At 49.5% G+C, this 18,835-nt stretch overlaps 1 protein-coding gene across 1 annotated transcript; it reads left to right on the top strand.

The window, feature by feature from the left end:
- Positions 1 to 1,087: 1,087 nt before the first annotated feature.
- Positions 1,088 to 17,067, top strand: lrrc9 (leucine rich repeat containing 9; the record flags this gene model as incomplete). Its single annotated transcript, XM_079752263.1, has 32 exons — positions 1,088 to 1,144; positions 1,441 to 1,629; positions 1,724 to 1,864; positions 1,977 to 2,040; positions 2,139 to 2,209; positions 3,370 to 3,552; positions 4,050 to 4,205; positions 4,336 to 4,571; positions 4,864 to 4,995; positions 5,123 to 5,299; positions 5,429 to 5,540; positions 5,627 to 5,744; positions 6,105 to 6,233; positions 6,329 to 6,408; positions 6,467 to 6,652; positions 6,791 to 6,910; positions 7,194 to 7,385; positions 7,713 to 7,838; positions 8,126 to 8,266; positions 8,750 to 8,927; positions 9,257 to 9,477; positions 9,648 to 9,770; positions 9,867 to 9,997; positions 10,141 to 10,249; positions 10,336 to 10,475; positions 11,506 to 11,642; positions 12,269 to 12,486; positions 13,837 to 13,905; positions 15,045 to 15,167; positions 16,236 to 16,359; positions 16,768 to 16,930; positions 17,037 to 17,067. 32 exons carry the CDS (start codon positions 1,088 to 1,090, stop codon positions 17,065 to 17,067), a joined length of 4,377 nt encoding a protein of 1,458 aa, XP_079608389.1.
- Between the last annotated feature and the right edge of the window lie 1,768 nt (positions 17,068 to 18,835).

Here is an 18,835-nt window from a genome sequence, read left to right as displayed (position 1 = left end):
GGTTTATGGGATGAGTATTTCCTTCACTCATTCACAAAAAATAATGTACAAAGTCTTGTAACTTTTGCCTTTTCTTCTGTTCTTTTGCCCCGAATCAATTTTTTTATGTTCACGACTACTTTAACGAACGATTGGCTTGGTTCTTGGCTTAAAACTCTTCATATAAAGATTTTAAATAAAGTCATTGGAGAAAATTAATTCGAAATTTAGTTCCGGAACCAGAGCTGTTTAAAAAGGAGGCGGTCACTGTTTTTTAAATATCCACATTATAAAACCTTCCATTTTATAATGGATGTCAATGGGAGGAAAGCGGAACCATCCACCCATTCTCTGACCCTCTGTACATTTTTTAACTAGCCACACTTGTTGCTATCACAAAAGCGAACCATTTCGGACCTCGCGGAGCCTAACAATGTCAATATGAACATAGAAACACAATGTCAAGCTTAAAAATTACCAATCGATTGGAAATATGATTCTTATATATCAGGCGTTTGTATGTGGGGACCCCCGTTTATATGGGTAGGCTAGGTGATTGCTGCATATCTGGTGTACTCCTGGTAGAAGCTAAATGCTTAAAAATATATTTTTCACATCATGATATCTAGATAAACAAAGTGTCACATGAAAGCTGAGCTTATTTCAATCAACTAGAATGAAAGGAATAAGGTCAATAACATAATTATCCTACCACACACACACGCTTTATCAGAAGAGCTCAGTCTATATTTTATCTCAAATGTATTCAAACTTTATCACATTAGCTATTCGTAAAATGGATGTTTCCCACCATTTCTTCATTTTTTTAAATGATGTGCATTTTTACATTGTTTACTCCATTTAGACTCTTTTCAAATCCCTTCACTTGATTTAAGCCATTTAATACTGTAACATTAACAACAGTATGTCTAATAATTAAACCAATGACATTTATTATTGTGTTATATATTTAAACAAACACAATAAAGAAATGTGCTTGGACACATATAGTCTGATATATTTAATTTGTTTCCTTACTTCTAATGAACCTCCATCAACACAAAGCTCAACAAGGTGACATCATTACATGAATTTCAGGACAGAAATTATGACCTCAAGTGAAAAGGCGAAGGTCATTTCTGACGATGAGGTTATTAAACAATTGGTGAGTTCAAATCCACGCTTAATTTTTTCATGTTTTCATACATAATATAACATTGTATCAGCTGTAGAAATAAATTCTGAATGCTGTATTAGCCTGTTATATCAATAGAAAGGTTCAAATCTATTGCCGACACCATAATAAAAAAATATTCTACAACAAATATAACATACGTATATTTGTCCTTTTTGTTGTATCAGTTTTCATGTAATCTGTTGTATGAGTCTGTTATATCACAAAAAAATGTCACTTCTTTGCATGACCAACAGTGTAGGGCAAACGGCTTTTCCTTTGAGAAGATGTCGGACGATCTCAGCGCGGTTGCGTCACTGGAAGTGTTCTTCTCGGGTTATCCCCGCATGGTCGGCCTCTCGCTCTTCCCAAAGCTTTTACAACTCACAATAGTGAGCCAGAGCATTAGCCACCTCCAGGGCCTGGAGGGTTGCCCGCTGCTCCAGGAGCTCTGGGTGGCTGAATGCCAGCTGACGGTATGTCTCTGCTTCATTGGCCCTGCTAATAACACTGTACAGGAGAGTCCTGTGTGGTTTAAGTCTCACCCATGTGAAACCCTCCTTCTTGCAGAAGATCGATGGACTGCAGAGCTGCCTTCAGCTGGAGAAGCTCTACCTGTACGACAATCAAATCAGTAAAATAGAGAATTTGGAGTTGCAGGTTAATCTTCAAGTGCTATGGCTGAACAACAACGATATCTGTTGCATTGAGGTAGTCCATCTGCCCTGCTATCTATCCGTCAGAATTGATTATGTTATAATTGTGGACGCGTTTTGGACAGATAGCTGATGATATATGTTTCTCTTGATTGCTTTATAAAAAGGGTTTGAATACTCTGCAAAAACTCAGAGAACTAAATCTAGCTGACAACAAAATTGAAAAAATAGGTAAATACAGCTAAACATATCCGGCATTCCTTCCCAATTGATTTGATCTACTGTAAGAGAATTAACCCAAAACAATTTTTTACAACATTTTTATAAAGGGCACAGCCTTGATCCCAATATCAACGTTGAAGATCTGAATCTATCTGGGAACAAGATTGCCTCATTTAAGGTAGGTCAGGAAAAAAACATATTTTAAATTGCTTACCTAAAAGTTTGGCTTTATCAGATTTTAATAGAAATTCTTCACAGCGGCCTTGGTACTGAAAAGGTATATTTGAAAAACCTTGTGAAACATCAGGGGTCGCTCCAGTGCTCTGAACTCCTCTGCCTGGCTTACCGGACCATTCATCCCTTTAAAACCTCAAGTAGAAAAACAAGCTTGTTGTTATAATCTATAGAATTTGTCCTTTTCCTTTAAGTATGTTTATGTTTTTAAGATTTGGGTCTTGCCGCAACAGACTGTATATTTATATTTTTAACAAAAGTGTGTCTGAGGAAGAACCAACATATAGTTATACCAATATAGGAAGATGATTTGCTGTTTTTTTTATCTTCTTATTACCCTTCTTTTCATAGTAACCCATACTTCAGTTTTGAAAGCCCTCCAAAATGTCTGCTTCTGATATTATTCTGCAGGCCTGAGAAGATAATCCATTAAGATGTTATGTTTCAGCATCTGCTTATGCTCGAGCATAGCACTCGAGCACAATGCAGCAGATTGATTGGTTTTTGTAAGAACAACCCAAAAAGGTTGTTACGTGATGTACCTCCACTGTGCTTCCTTCACTCCTCCTTCAATATTACATGTCACTACTCATAGTATTTTCATATAATTCAAATACATTTTTCCGATGCAAAACACATATCTGTCAATCAAGCCTTTCACATTTCTGCTGCACTGTAAAACTAAAATATTCCACTCCAACACAAATTATCCTCCATTTCCCTTCGTTAGAGGGCTTGGTGCTCCAGACTCATTTAGAGGACTCTCTTATTCTTATGGTGCATTCAGAACACAGAGATGGTTAGCGCTAAGGCCTCTAGCAGCTAGAGGCTAAGGCCTCTAGCAGCTAGAGGCCTTAGCTTATTCTGGAGCTAGAGTCTAGCTCCAGCATGCTAACGCACGCTGGGCATCAACCCCAGTAGCACTCAGAGCTGGGACTCAAACCGCCACTTGATGACCAGCCTTCCTTTTAAAGGAAGGCGAAAACACTATTAAATTGCTGAAGAATGTAATACAAATATCAGCTCTTTGTACTCAAAGCCAGAGAAGGTGGCCTCGGGTGACAACAAAACACCTGAGATACAAAGTCTTGTTACGCTCGGCAGGAGCTAACCTTCCTGGCCCACCTGCCCGCTCTGAAAGCCCTGGGACTGCAGGACTCCCAGTCAGTGGCCAACCCTGTGTGTCTGCTCTGCAACTACTCCACCCATGTCCTGTACCACATGCCCGGCCTCCAGCGGCTGGACTCCTACAACGTATCCAGTAGACATATGAAGGAGGCTGCTGAGGTAAGCAGTGAACTTCCTTTAGTTTTTCTCGCGCGCGCGCTCTCTCTCTCTCTATCTCTCTCTCTCACTCTCTCTCTCTCTCCCCCCTCTCTCTCTCTTTTGCTCTCTCTTGCTCCCTGTCTTGTGTTCTTTATCTCTGTTGCTCTGTTTGGTTTTCTCTCTCTCTCTCTCTCTCTCTCTCTCTCTCTCACTCCCTGTCTTGTGTTCTTTAGCTCTGTTTCTATGTTTGGTTCTCACTCTCTCTTGTTCGCTGTCTCTCCCTTTTACTATTCCAATTCATGTACAATATTTATAACTTCATTATAGTAGTATCATAGTATCGAAGTTCTATCATCTCCAACCTGAAGCAATCGATCGTATGGTTGTTTTACTAAATGGCACACAGACACAATAGCGGTATCCTACAAGGTTTTCCTTTTTTAGAAAAGTCATTCAATATTAATTAGTTTTTATTTTTGGTTCGACTGCATGCTGTTTCCCTCCATGCCCTCCCCCAGACGACGGTGATGAAGAAGATGATGTACTACAACATGTGTGTGCACACGGCCCAGAAGAACCTTAGGGAGACGGGGCAACGGCTGACGGAGCAGAAGGAGGCCCTCTGGAAGCCCCCCGTGGAGCAGATCAGAGCGTGCGGTCGCGCCATCAAAGATGTATGACCTCCGTCCTGGCACTGTCGAGCATTGAGTTTTCAAACAAAATGCTCAGCTTCTATTTGAGCCTCAGTGGGAGATGGTGTTCCACCTCTCAGCTCACCCCACTGCTGGTGCTCCTTACCCTCAGCTGGAGAAGGCTCTGTCTGAGGTCCAGGAACACAGAGCGAGGCCGCCCCTCTCCGGGGCGGTCCGAGCACCGTCGCCCCCCGCCGGGACCCAGGACCCAGGAGAGGACGAGGACTCAGGAGAGGAGGCGGGGTCTGCTACGGACTCCCGCAGGGACTCCCCGGTGGAGCACCAGATACAGAGCAAGATGGGGGCGCTGGGCCAACGCGTAGAGCAGTGTGAACGGAGACTGGAAGAGTGAGCTTTATGGGTGTCAGGGAATAGATCCAGATGCATAGTGATGTATTAGGTCAGAAAATGTGGGGGCCACAGTAGTAAGTATGGGACAGTAGTGTAATAAAAAAGAAACAAATTACAACTGATAAAACTGTGTTATTAACAGAAAATATTTCTTTGTACACATTCAGGGTAGAATACATGTAGATACAGTTTATGTCTTATGTATGCAAATTAAGTCTATGTCTTATAATGTAGTCCATCAATATTTTGTTGATGCAAACATAATACGTGCTTTACATCTCTGCTGCAGAATCAAGGCCTGGTACAAGCAGGAGTTATCCCAGGCTACTCACAGGAAAGAGTGCACGGTCCACTTCCTGTTGATGGAGCTTCAGACTGTGGGGAACATTCGCTTTGAGGACGGCTGCCCCACAGATCCCTGGTACTCTTCTGCCACTGATGAAACAAATCAAATAATCAATGTGGTGTTTTATGTTTTGTGCAACAATCAATCAACAAAATCAAGGATTACTGCTTGATTGATTTGGTGGAACTCATGTGGTCCTCAGGTTTGCGTCCTGCCAGGGCCTTATCCAGTCCAGGTTCTCCGTGGGGGACCTCAAGGCCCAAGGCGTCACCGGCCTCCGGATCACCAGCATCACCCGCGTGCACAACCGCGCTCTGAGGCTTCGCTTTGAGGAGAAACTCAGCTTGCGGTTAGCTGACGAGTCCCCGTTCTGCTCACCGTGAGTGGATCAGGGCTGGGATCTGATCACCAGATCGTCCCTCGTTACAATGTCTTCTCTATCGATGAACGCCCCACAGCAGACCTCGTGTCACTCACTGAGGCATGTTTGGGTCTTGACGTTTCTCAGGGAGAACTACAAGCGCTGGCTGGAGTACCTGTTCTATGTTCCTGACCCAGAGAGACCCAGTGAGGAGAATGAAATGCTGCAAATCCTGGAGGAAGGTTTCCTCAGGGCAGAGGTGTGTTTCCCCTCGCCGCTGCAACGTTCCACGGTTGTTAAGTTGTGAGCTGTAGACGAGCTCTCCTTCCTGTCTGTATCCACCAGGCGTTGGGGCGAGAGTGTGCCATGCCTCTGTCCAACAGCCTGAACGTGGCAGACACACCCAGGCTGGAGCACGCCTTACGTCAAGACCCCCGTAGCCTCACTCTGCCCTTCACTCAGGGTGGGTGCCCCCTCTGCAACGAATGGACTGCATTTATACTGCGCTTTTCTGGCCACTTAAAGCGCTTTATAATATCATATTATATAACATTCACCCATTCATGCACACAATCACACCATTAACACACCGACGGCGGAGTCAACCATGCCAGGCGACAGCCAGCTCGTCTGGAGTGGTTAGGGTGAGGTGTCTTGCTCAGGGACACCTCGACACTCTCCCGCTAGGAGGAGCCAGGGATCGAACCAGCAACCTTCCAGTTACCAGCCAACCCGCTCTACCTTTGAGCCACATTCCGTCTGACCTTTGGTTTTGTATTTTTGCTGAACCTAACCAAAGTGGATTTTCTCTTTAACGTTGTAGGTCACGTGATCGTCTCCAAAGTGTTTCTGGGCCGCAGCGTCAACCTCCGAGAGGGCGTGCCCGTGGACCCCAAAGCCGACTCGGTGTACCGCAACATGGGCTCAGAGCTCGGGGTCAGGTCCCACCGAGGTGCCGACAAGTCACCTCAAATGTTTCTCATTTTCTAAATACTCCAAATGATACTCGCTGGTGTCATTGCTGCTCTGCTCTCTGTCGTTTCTTAGACGGACCCAGCCAGTGGTTTGTGTTCGACCATGAGCTGGTCTTGCCAGAGTACATTGTTTACTTTGAATATGTCACAGAGGTGAGGGACATCCTAAATAAAAAGAGATTAAAATCCTGGGAATACCTGCTCCTAAACGTCTGACGTGTTCCTGTGTTCTTCCCAGCAGGGGGCTCTCCCGGACCTCTCTTCCTCACTGGACCACCCCCCTCTTCTGGAGCTCCTCAGCATGGAGCCGTTCCTGAAGCCACGCCCCCGGATGACCGGTCTGGACGAGGGCACCCTGCTGCAGGCGGCCAGGGCCAACGCCCTCAGTCAGATCACCGTGAGCGTGGATAGGGGTTCACCCTCACGGGATGTAGCTGGCTCACCGCTGCGTTGGCTATAGGCACACACACCCACACACACACACACTGGCTGCTCCTCCTCCCCTGAATGTCTGTATCACTGTCTGCCCCACCAGGTGCTGAACCTGCACGGCAGCGGTCTGTCCAAGCTGAAGGAGCTCTCCGGCCTCCGCGCCCTGCGTCACCTGACCATCAGCTTCAACGAGATCACACGGCTGGACGACATCTCCCACATGGTCAGACTCAAAAGCAGAGCGGGCTCCTTCATTATCCATGAGGAGAAGGCACTTAATGTGTCAGCACGCCAGAAAGCACGCCACAGCCTAGTTTTCGCTGAGCCAACCCGACGAGCGAGGGTCTGGAAGCAACTTCCATATAATCCCTTTTATAATTATAATCCCTCATAGTTGGATATCGTCATTGAACTCTCACCCTTTAGTGATTCCACCGTCGAGCTGAACGACTCAGTAGTTGGCCAGCGGTGAACTGATGTGCTTGGGCTCTGTGTGCGTCTCCCAGCCCAACCTGGAGTTCCTGGACGCCAGCTACAACCACATCGCCTCCCTAGAGGGCTGGAGGGGTCTGGGCGGGCTGAGGGCGCTGGACGTGCGCTGGAACCGGCTGAGCAGGGCGAGGGACGAGGCCGCCGTACTGAGGAAGCACGCCCCGGCTCTGCTGAGGCTGGACGCCCGCCACAACCCCTGGACCCGGGTACGGCTCGTCACGGCAAGGCCACTGGGACCCTCCTTCAATAATTAGGGGTGCATGAAGGGAGGTATTTCTGGCCCTCTGGGGGGCTAGGGTCAGAGGTGTGTCATACATAGATGGCCTGTTATGCTATATAATTTAATTATAAGGTAATTTATAAGGTTATTTAGTTAATTTAATTTGAATTGAATGGCTGTAGAAGGGGTTTTGGAGGATTCAAGGTATCAACTTTTACCATCCATTTGAAGCGATAGGTCGTCTAACCCTAACCCTTTATGATGTTTGCCCTCCTGGACCAAGGTTTGGATTTCTGTTGTTTTTTGTGCACAGCCCGACTCGGTGAGGACCATCATTGTTGGCCGCCTGGGGACCCTCACCCACCTGGACCAGGTCCCGGTCTCAGAGGAAGAGGTGGCTGCAGCTGCGCAGACCACCGCCAGCTCCAGGATCACCCAGGTTCAGTGGAGTCGATGCATTACAGCATGACAACATACTGATGCACACAGCGGGGCTCAGCTTCTTAGTCAGATTTCACTTGGTCAATCATCAGGACGTCGCATGGCATTGATGTCAGCAGTACTACAATTTTCTTATTTATTTTAGACATTATTTGAATGGGAACTCGGAAGTCTAGAGGAAACGAGAAAAGATTATTCATTTATTTGTTTCCATTTTGTATTCAAGGTTTGTGTTGTTTGCTGATGTTGGACACATGAGACTCAGTAACTCTGTCCGGCCCCCAGGCTTCTCTGCTGACCCACTCCGGTACGGCCTGTGAGTGTCCCCGCAGCCTGAGCCTGCTGTCAACCGCCCAGTTACTGGTGCAGCTCAGCCCGCCCCCCTGGCCCCTCCACGCCACCCCCGAACCAGGCTGGACCGCTATGGTAGGCTGCACACACACACACACACACACACACACACACACACACACACACACACACACACACACACACACACACACACACTCAGTCACTCACAGACTTACATTATTACACTTATACACACACATACACGCACATACACTTATAAACAGTTATGCACAGTTATACACACTTATACACACACACACACGCTTAGACACACTCACACACAAACCCACAATCACACACACCCATATGCATAGTCACACTCACACACACACACACACATACACACACATATGCACACATGCCAGGCTACCCGGCTAAATTTGCCACGCTAGTGTGGACAGATGTATCCTAGTGTTAGTGGCCTGTTATCAAGAGGCAAGGAAAACATTGGTGTTCCATAACAGAGGAACCTTGATCACGTACACGTCTCCGTTCCTGGGTTAGCCCAGTCAGTGCTCCAGAGTATGACAGGAGATCAGCGCTAAGTATCGTCCACAGATCACAGCCCTGTCCCTAGACGGTATGGGCATCTCCAGGCTGGCTAACCTGGATAAGCTGGTCAACCTCCGGTGGGCCTCGTTCAACGACAACGACCTCAGCCATCTGGAGGGCCTGGAGCACTGCCTGGCCCTGGAGGAACTCTCCCTGAACCACAACACCATCTCCAGCATGGACGGTGAGTTTCACCTTCACGTTCACCGACGCAGAGGACGGAGGATCACATGTCAGGAGAACCTGAAGGACTGCTTTGCTGATTGACAGAGAGGGATATGAAACGCCGTAAAGCACATGCACACACATGCACACACATGCACACACAGACACACACACGCACTCACGCACGCACGCACACACGCACACACACACACACACACACACACACACACACACCCACACACACACACACACACACGCACAGACAAAGAGAGAGAGACACACACACCTCCGCATCCACCATAACCCTTTCAGCAGGGTTTTATCGAAGTGTCCTTTTTCTCCCGTGAGGTTTGTCCCAACTGCGTCGTTTGGTCAAACTGAGCCTGAACGGAAACCAGCTGCATTGTCTGGACGCCTTCGGCCTGGAGCGCCTGCCCAACCTGCACTTCCTGTCCGTGGAGGACAACCACATCGCCTCCATGCACGGGATCCAGCGGGCTCGCTCGCTCCTAGAGCTGTACATCGGCAATAACCTCATCGCCACCACCAGGGACATCTTCAATCTGAAGGTGAACCACGCTCATATTGATCGCTCTGAAACCGTAGAACGAATGTCGAAATGTGCTATAGTATTAAATATTGAAGGAAGAACAGTGAGATTCCCTTCCGCATAGTTCTGTTGTTCAATGACGCCTGCTAACTTTTAATCCTGGGTCGGACTTCATCGCTCTTCATCCAGGCCCTGTCTCACCTCATCATCCTTGAGCTCCACGGGAACCCCCTAGTGGACAAGCTGGAGAACTACAGGATGTACGTTGTCTTCCAGCTGCCGGCCCTCAAAGCCCTGGATGGGGTCGGAGTGGTAGGTGTGTCTTCTCCAGCTCTCCCCCCCCCCCCCATGTCTTCACCTGAGTTTCTATGGTGACGTAACAGAGGGGATATATTATTTTCTGCACAGGAAGTGACCGAGTCTAAGAACGCCAAGGACGTGTTCAGCGGCCGCCTGTTGCCGGACATGGTGGCGGAGAAGCTGGGTCACTCCAGGTACTCGGACGTGAGGGTCCTCAGGATGCAGGCCTGCTCCATCAGGTAAGCCCACCTCTAAGGGGCTGGTTGAATCACATGAATGTGGAACGCATATTGTAACAGTATTTTTAGTGAGCTGTAACTCAAATTGAGGCCAACGAATACATTACCCGTTCTTGTTTTATGTTCTCTGCTTCTGTGTGCAGGATGGTGGATCTGACCCCAACTGACCTCTTCCTCAACCTGCGCAGCGTGAACCTGGACAACAACAACCTCACCTCGTTCTCTGGCCTGGTCTACCTGCCCAACGTCACGGTACGGTCCGCCGCCGCAGCGGAGGCTGGTCCACCCGAGGGTTGGCCCGGGAGACACACGCCTGAGTGTCTTTCTCTCACCCGCAGGCTCTGTGTCTGAACCACAACCACATCGAGTCCATCCTGCCCCGACAGAAGAGCAAGGGCCACCTGACCAAGAGACAGCTGCTGCACCGCAAGGTGACCTCCAGTGGCTATGGCCGGCCAGACCCGAACAAGGGAAGCAGGTCAGCTACAGCACGAGCTCACCACGCACACGACCGAGCACACTGTCGCATTTCACCAGCAATTTCCATTGACCACCAAATGTTAATTGTAAATGAGCCGTTTGAATTGGTGGAGCTTCGCCATTAGGGGGCAGTGTTGGCCTGTGCTCAGCGGTGGGGACAGCCTTAGGTGCTGGGTGGCTGCAGAGGCCTAAGTCGTTGTCCTTTTTGTCCGAGATGCCCCTCTGTCATTTCTCTCTGGACCGAACAAATGGCCACTCTGCATATCATCAGGAGGACGTTGTGTCGTAGGAACCAGACCCTGTGGAGGTCAGGAGGTCTGCTGGGCTGAAACACTGCAGCGTCGTTGGGCTTTCATGGTCTAAGAAGCCTCATCGCTCACAGAGCCCCAATCACACCACACAGCCACGAACGCAAGCTTAGTATCTGAGCCAGGGAATATTTATAACAGTATCATGTTCACCGATGACTTTTAGACCTCAACTCTAGTGTATAAAGTGCCCTTCATGAGCTGATTGCACCGAGGGTTGAAGCCGCAACCTCAATGTTTAAAATAAGTATTTATTGGATTATTTTCTTTGATTTATGTAAAATTAGAAGCAGTATTAATATTGCTATATCCAAATATGATTAAAGAGACCAGTATACAGGCCCCAGTGGATCAGCCTTTAAGCCTGCAGGCATATACATGAGTAATCCCATCCTAAAAGCATTCCGCCAGCAGGAGAATCTGTCCCAAAAAGAAAAACCTAAGTAAGTAAATAGAGCAGTGATAAAAAAGCAATACACCGATCAAAGCAATTACATCTCTGCTAGTAATTTCTCAAGAGCGTTTATTCACGGTGTCTCAAATGCGCTTCTGCAACCGCCGCTGCCGTTCCCCGCGCTTCATTAAAAAGCAATAACCAACGAGCCCTCGCCTGTGATTGCCTTGAGTTGAGTTCCTTTGCCACTTCTGAGGTCCAGCCATTAGCCCCAGACAGACCAGGGAACAAACGCCCTCTCTCCTCTCTCTGTTGCTGGGTCAAAGGGAGGCACTAGCGCCTGGAGGCCTGGAGCCGCTGATGGCCAGCCTGGAGGTGCTGCATCTCAGCCACAATGGCATCTCCAACATGGCCAATCTGCAGCTCAGCAGGCTCACCAATCTCAAAGCACTCTTTCTTCAAGGTGCGTATGGGTGATGCACCCACCCCTCCCACCCCCCCACACACACAAACACATCCTTCCTTCTTTACAAAGCCTGTGGAAAAAAGAAAGTCATTTGTGTGTGTATGTGTCTGTGTGTGTGTGTCGGAGGCTGTTAAAACCAGCCTCCGACAAACACAGAGAGAGTGTATTACCCTTTAGACATCTAGCCCAGGTGGACGGAGAGCTGGGTGAAAAGTATTAGACACTTTGTTTTCAATTGCCTTGCAGGGGGTCTGATTGTGTGTGCCTTCCTCCTGCCATGTGTTTTGTCGATTGAGCTGACCTCAGTTGTTTGGACTTCTTTTCTTAAACATCTTTTGAAAATGCCTATTTCAATCTTGGGAGGGATGGAAAAAGGACAAAAAGGATCCCATGTTGTTTATTACCTCAAACCTGTGACAATTTCCCACCGGCTCCACTTTCCTTCACAAACGCAATGTTCCAGATGACTTAATCAAGATTCCACCTCAATCTCCCGCGTTTCCTGACGACAACTTATGTGTTCCCAACTACTTTGACCGTGTTTCCTGCCTCCCTTCAACCCCCCCCCCCCCCCCCCCCCCCCCCCACACACACACACACACACACACACTCACTCTCTGCAGAGAATGACATTAGCCAGGTGGAAGGCCTGGAGGGACTGACCCGGCTGAGAGCCCTGGTCCTGGACCGCAACCGCATAAAGGCCCTGGGGGAGAGCTCCCTGGTGGGTCAGAGCCTCCTGGTGGAGCTGTCCTTGGCGCAGAACCGCCTGCGCGAGCTCAGCCACCTGGAGCCGCTGGTGCAGCTCCGCCAGCTGTCCCTCGCCATGAACAAGTTACAGGTGGGCCTCTTTACTTTTTTACTTCCTGGTCCTCCTCTGGAGGACCGATCTCTCACCAGTACTGCCGCAAGCAGAAGCCCTCACACTGTAGAAGAAGCCCTCACACCATAGAGGCAGCCCTCGCTCTGTAGAGGCAGCCCTCACTCTGTAGAGGCAGCCCTCGCTCTGTAGAAGAAGCCCTCACACCATAGAGGCAGCCCTCACACCATAGAGGCAGCCCTCGCTCTGTAGAGGCAGCCCTTACTCTGTAGAGGCAGCCCTCACTCTGTAGAGGCAGCCCTTACTCTGTAGAGGCAGCCCTCACTCTGTAGAGGCAGCCCTCGCTCTGTAGAGGCAGCCCTTACTCTGTAGAGGCAGCCCTCACTCTGTAGAGGCAGCCCTCGCTCTGTAGAAGAAGCCCTCACACCATAGAGGCAGCCCTCGCTCTGTAGAGGCAGCCCTCGCTCTGTAGAAGAAGCCCTCACACCATAGAGGCAGCCCTCGCTCTGTAGAGGCAGCCCTCGCTCTGTAGAGGCAGCCCTCGCTCTGTAGAGGCAGCCCTCACTCTGTAGAAGAAGCCCTCACACCATAGAGGCAGCCCTCACACAATGCTGATTTCCTGATGAGGCCAACGAGGTCACAGTCAGCCTTTCCCACCCACTTATTCCTTGGTGTGTGTGTGTCTATAGAAACTGATTAACCCGACGACCACCCGCTGATTCAATCATATGCAAAATGTGTGCCCTGTTTAAGAATGTGTTCCACTCATGCGGTGGGTGTATTACTTATTCCTTTTCTGTTTGCAAACTGCAGCGTGGAATATAGTAATCATGTGTCATTATCACCGCATGGTGGTATGCATGGGGGGGGGGGGGGGGGGGGGGCACATTAAGTAGAATCTACTTTGATTGAAGGTCAGACGGTGTGTGAGGACACAGGGGGACAATCAAGGCACCATGTAATCATCTTCTCCGTCTCTTGCCTTCTCACCCCGGGTGAGTGATTTGCACTTCCTGCCGTCGACACTCCCTGGATTCACTAACGACGGTCCTTGAGGGGCTTTCAATTAATACAAGAAACACAGAAATCACTCCTATAGCGGCGCCCACCACGCCTCACCACTGTCACTCATCGGGGTCCAGGGGCGGGGGCGGAGCCGGGCGGGACCCCCTGTGTGCACCCACACCCTCCCTTCAGATTACCGAGGGCCCCCCGTTGGATCCTCCTTCCCCCACGCCGCCAGACCCAAACAATGCAGACATGTCCGCCCACGCACACACCTCCATGGTGAGCAGCGAGGGGACCCAGGTGGGACAGGGCCTCGCTTGTGATTCATAACTTTCATCTTCGGCATCGGTTGTCTTCTCATAGGATATCTCAGAGTTGCACAAGCTGGAGGTCCTGCCGTCCTTGATCGAGCTGTCTGTGAATGGCAACCCGGTGAGTAGGACTGACATTTGTGTACCGCAAAGCCCACATTAAAACGCCCGGCGGTTTGAGAACTGATATAGATTATCTGCGATTAAAGCATTGCATAACGTTAACAAGTCATGTGCATGTTATCCGTTTCATCATGAGGCCGACCGCTCATGGTGGACGCAACATAACTTCTGGTGGAGGACCAAGGAGCGTCTTCGTGTCCGTCCCTCCTCCACCCGTCCAGGGTGCGTCAGGCTCTCTCTCTCTCACACACGGCGCGCTCTCCGTTTCTAAATTAAGTGATTACACGACGGGCCCTCTGCTCCCGCCGGCATCACGGACAAATCCGTCGACCGATTGGCCGCGAGCCGCATCGCTGGGGCCCGTCGGTCGGGACGGAGCGACCATCTGGCCCTCCTGGGCTGCCGGGGCCCCGGGCAAAGCTCCCGGCCGGCGACACGAGGCCCCACAGGGCTCAGATGGTGATGCCTGGTTCCCCCCATACCCCTAATCCTGCCAGGGGCCGTTGGCTAACGGCCACACTGGGGACAACACCTCCTGCTGTCACCCTGGTGGGCTCTCGGCCTCAGCCCCCGTCTCCCCTCAGACAGGTCACCCTCTCGTGTCACGGCGGTTCACCTGCGATGATGACACACACGAGTCGCCTTGATTGGATCATCGCCCTGGGCGGAGGTCACCGTGGGTGGGGCTGGGGAGGATAGCTGATAGCCGCTGTTAGCGGCTATCAGCTATCAGCCGGGTCAGTGGGATTACTGTTGGGGACCAGGGTCCCGGGGGGGGGGGGGGGACACATAGCATGAGACTCAAACCAGATGTCACCGGATAGACCTCAGATCCTGACCCGTGTGTGTGTGTGTGTGTGTGTGTGTGTGTGTGTGTCTGTGTGTGTGTGTGTGTGTGTGTGTGTGTGTGTGTGTGTGTGTGCGTGCCTGCTGCGTTTGTGTGTGCCTGCGTTCCTGCGTGTGTTTGTGTGTGTGTGCACCTGCGTGTGTGTGTGTGTGTTTGTGTGTGTGTGCACCTGCGTGTGTGTGTGTATGCCTGCATGCCTGTGTGTGTGTGTTTGTGTGTGTGTGTGTTTGTGTGTGTGTGTGTGTGTGTGTGTGTGTGTGTGTGTGTGTGTGTGTGTGTGTGTTGTCCAGGTGGCCCGGCGGTCTCTCCACAGGCCAACGGTGCTCCTGCGTCTCCCGGACCTGCAGGTCCTGGATGGAGAGCCGGTGACCGTGGAGGAGAGGACCAGGGCGGAGCTCTCTGCAGCCCAAGCGGTATCACACCTTTATAGGCTTTGCTAGAGGCGCTGTGTTAATAAAACTGAATTCATAGAACCCTAGTTATTCATACACCTTTGGTTTGTTATTATACTATAATACCCACAAGGTGAAATAAGGGATCCATAAAAACATGAGACCCCGAGCTTTAAAACCAATCCATGAGGAGCGCAGCATGGATCGTTCACTATGTTTGTCTTTTGATGGTATTAAAAAGGGCCAGCTCTGCCATAAGCAGACACAACGTAATGAAGCTCTGATCTGCTCTCTTATATGACTGACCTAAAACCCGGGCAAACCTCGCTGATGTGAAAGCCCTTAATGGGCCTGATCATGTGTAATACTATCCGACTAAAACCACTCGCAGTCAGGAGGACAACAGCAAACAGAACCGCACATATTAATGAAGCAGCAGAAAGTCCCATCATGGATCAAAGTCTGTTGGTTGGACTGATTTCATTTCAACGTAATGAGAGAGAGAGAGAGAGAGAGAGAGAGAGAGAGAGAGAGAGAGAGAGAGAGAGAGAGAGAGAGAGAGAGGGTAGTGCTGCTCTGAATTAAAACACAGCCTAAGCCCGCTGCCGGCTTCATCCTGCTGATTAGATGAAATGTGCCCGGGCGATAATGCACCAGTGGCTTTAGCCCCTATTAGCCGGGTCAGCGCGCCCCCCCCCCCCCCCCCCGCTGCTAGTTAATAGCAGATATGGGACCGGGTGCACATCCCATCTCATTCCCAACATCAACAACACAGAGCGTGGCCCCGCGCCCCACAGCCTGTGCTCTCATTCGGGCCCACTCTCACCCAGATAAGTTTCACAACCTGAGCACAAAACAGCAGTTCCTTCATCTTCCCAGGCTTGTTGGTTCAGCTGAGACACAGTGACATGACGACAGCACAAGATGTCCAACAAACAGGATTCATACAACAGGAAGCCAGCGAGATCGATCCCTGACCGGCAGCTCATGACCCAGGCGCAGTATCTGCCTATGTGATCTTAACCCCAGCTCTGCGCTCTTGTCTCGTCTCCACTCGGTCTCCGTCCCGTGCCGGCCGTGCCACCACAGTGTCCCGGAACGGTCCTTCCCCCCTCCGGGGAGATGAGCGCACCGGGGCTGCGGCCGCTGGTGGCGCGGGCCACGCCCCTCATGGGGCTGCAGAACTTCCCCGGCCATGACGGCCTGCTCCCGGGTAACCTAGATGACGGCCAAACCCACGACACATCGTACAGCCGTGAGCGTCCATCATGTGTCTCTGAGAATCAGAAGCGGCCTCTGTTGGTCGAGTCTGCGAACGCTTGCACTGGGAATCTGACTCCGGTCGCAGGCCCTCTCAGTGTAAAGACATAAGATGATAGAAGCAATATTTAAAAGGAAAACAAGTAATTGGTGTCTCTAGGACCAATGCATTGGAATGTTCCAGATATCCACTAGAATTTTAAGGAAAATATAGTTTAACATTATGTGAAGAAGAGTTATGTAATTATTTAGTTCATCTACATGCCAGACAATCATTGATTTCAAAGAGAGTTGAATATATTTGTGATCCCGTGCTCTCGGCTGTCCTCAACATTCTCTCTGTTTTGACTCTCCATGTCAGATAAGAAGCAAAGGACCATGGGAGCTCGCAGCAGCCAGGTGGAGACGTTGTCCCGGCCCGTTAGAAGGAACGGGAGCGGCCTCCCCAACCCAGGTCTGCCTCCAGAAGGGAACAGACTCCTGCTCATCTACCCCAGTCTGGAAGACTCCCCCAGCCCCCTAAAGTACACACCTCTCCGTACCTTCAGGCCCAATAGGGCTCGTTTCAGACCTCTCACGTTGTTCGGTTTGATTAGATGATCCTCGTTTCATCCTCATGTTTCCTTTCAGATTCCAGAATAGCAGCGCACATAAACCTTGACCGAGGAAACTGATGGAAATACGGGCTGTTCAGAAGTAGGTGACCTGATGGAGCGAGTTCAGTGCGACTCCAGCCACCTTCACCCTACCTCCACCACCATGCCTCCACTTCTCTTTCTTACTGAATCGGATATTTGATTGAAAAACTATCAGTACATGTCTTTTGAGGTTTTGAATCCACTAACAGTGGATTTATCTTCACTGAATTACCCTTTGAACCACCACAACCTTGCTTTGAGTGAAACAAAGCGGCCCACTTGCCTGGCCAGGTATCTAGTACAGTGTTTTTTACGTGTCTCATGACAGATTTTTTCTGTACAAATATATGGATGGCTAACCACTATAATCTGAGGATGAGAGGTTTTTTGGTGTCATGTCCGACGCAAGTCCCATCCTTCCCCCCCCCCCCCCCCCCCCCCCACCCCCGAAACCAAATACTAACACCCACAGATGCAGAGGCGCGTGGGTCTGGCATCGCAACCGTCCGGTCAAATGGATCCCCAACGAGTAGATAATCCAGCTTTAGCACACCTCTCTGTGGACAGTAATCTGCAGTCACGCAGAAAGAGATGCAGCAGTGTGGTTGACAGCGGTCCAAATGGGTTGCAGAGATTGTGGGCTCCGGCCTGCTGGCCACTTTGCCTAAAGCCTGACATGTACTTCCTCCGCGTTAACGGGATTCAATAACTATCATCGGTAGAATTTTATAATCTACTCATGGATTACACGTTCTATGGATTTAATATAGTGTTAATTTGAAGAATGAATGATATACCCATCTTTGCTTTATTTGTCAATAAAGGCAATTTGAGGTTGCTATGGCAAACGATATTGTTGCTAAACTGGATAAAACCAGAGTAAACCAGATGACACACATGATGACTCAGTTGACTCATAATACTTGAATAAATGTATTTGCTCATCCTTATGCACTTACACCCCAACGTTCATTCAGCTTTGTGCCTTGTGTGAAATCCATTGTTATATAGCAACCTATAAAGGCATTCATAACTTTGCATGAATTCCTAAAAGCGGGGACACTTTTGTATTCCATACATGCAAATAGACTCAATTCGGAATTTGGCTTTTCTATTTTTCAATTTCAAAATTTTTGAACAAAGCAATCACACAAATGTTCGCTCTGCATTTTGAACAGCCTGGGAAGATGACCTGTGTTTATGACCACTAGGGGTCCCTGGTGCTCTGTCCGGTCTGCCGCTGTCGCTCTATTTAGATATTTGGTTCCTTGCATTATATTCAGTAGTGGCAGTATATATAATCACAACATACTGTATGTTCATCTATGTTTCTGAGTCCCATAATATGCTTCCAACCTTCCAAGCCATGTCTTGGTTAAGTAGCCAACAGTTGTCAAAATAAAAGGCTGGCCCGGCCAAGCTCCCCTAATGCCTGCACTTAACTTTGCTTCATTTGCGTTAACGCCCAGCATTAAGCAGGGCTAATGACTGCGTGAGTGGGTCTGTGTCATTACCTTGCTGTGCCTGACATCAAATGGCAGCTGATGGGCTCAGAGCACGAGGCTCTAATACACAGAGTCGGGCTGGGGGGCTCAGCCACAGGAACGCTCTAATGCACTACATATATTAAAAGAGGATTTCACTTTTCATTTTACGTTTCATTTTAGTATACCGTGTCCAAAATGTAAACGTCGATCTGCCTTCCCCCCTCGACCTACTGATGTATGTATTTTTCCTCTGCACAGGTCATGATCATTAATACGGTGTGTTGGCTCTGCATAGGCCTATATC

The sequence above is a fragment of the Pollachius pollachius genome (genome assembly GCF_949987615.1).
Source record: "Pollachius pollachius genome assembly, chromosome: 15".
Classification (NCBI taxonomy): Eukaryota; Metazoa; Chordata; class Actinopteri; order Gadiformes; family Gadidae; genus Pollachius; species Pollachius pollachius.
Note: the sequence above shows the minus strand (reverse complement) of the source record. Positions and strands in the feature narration are given on the sequence as shown.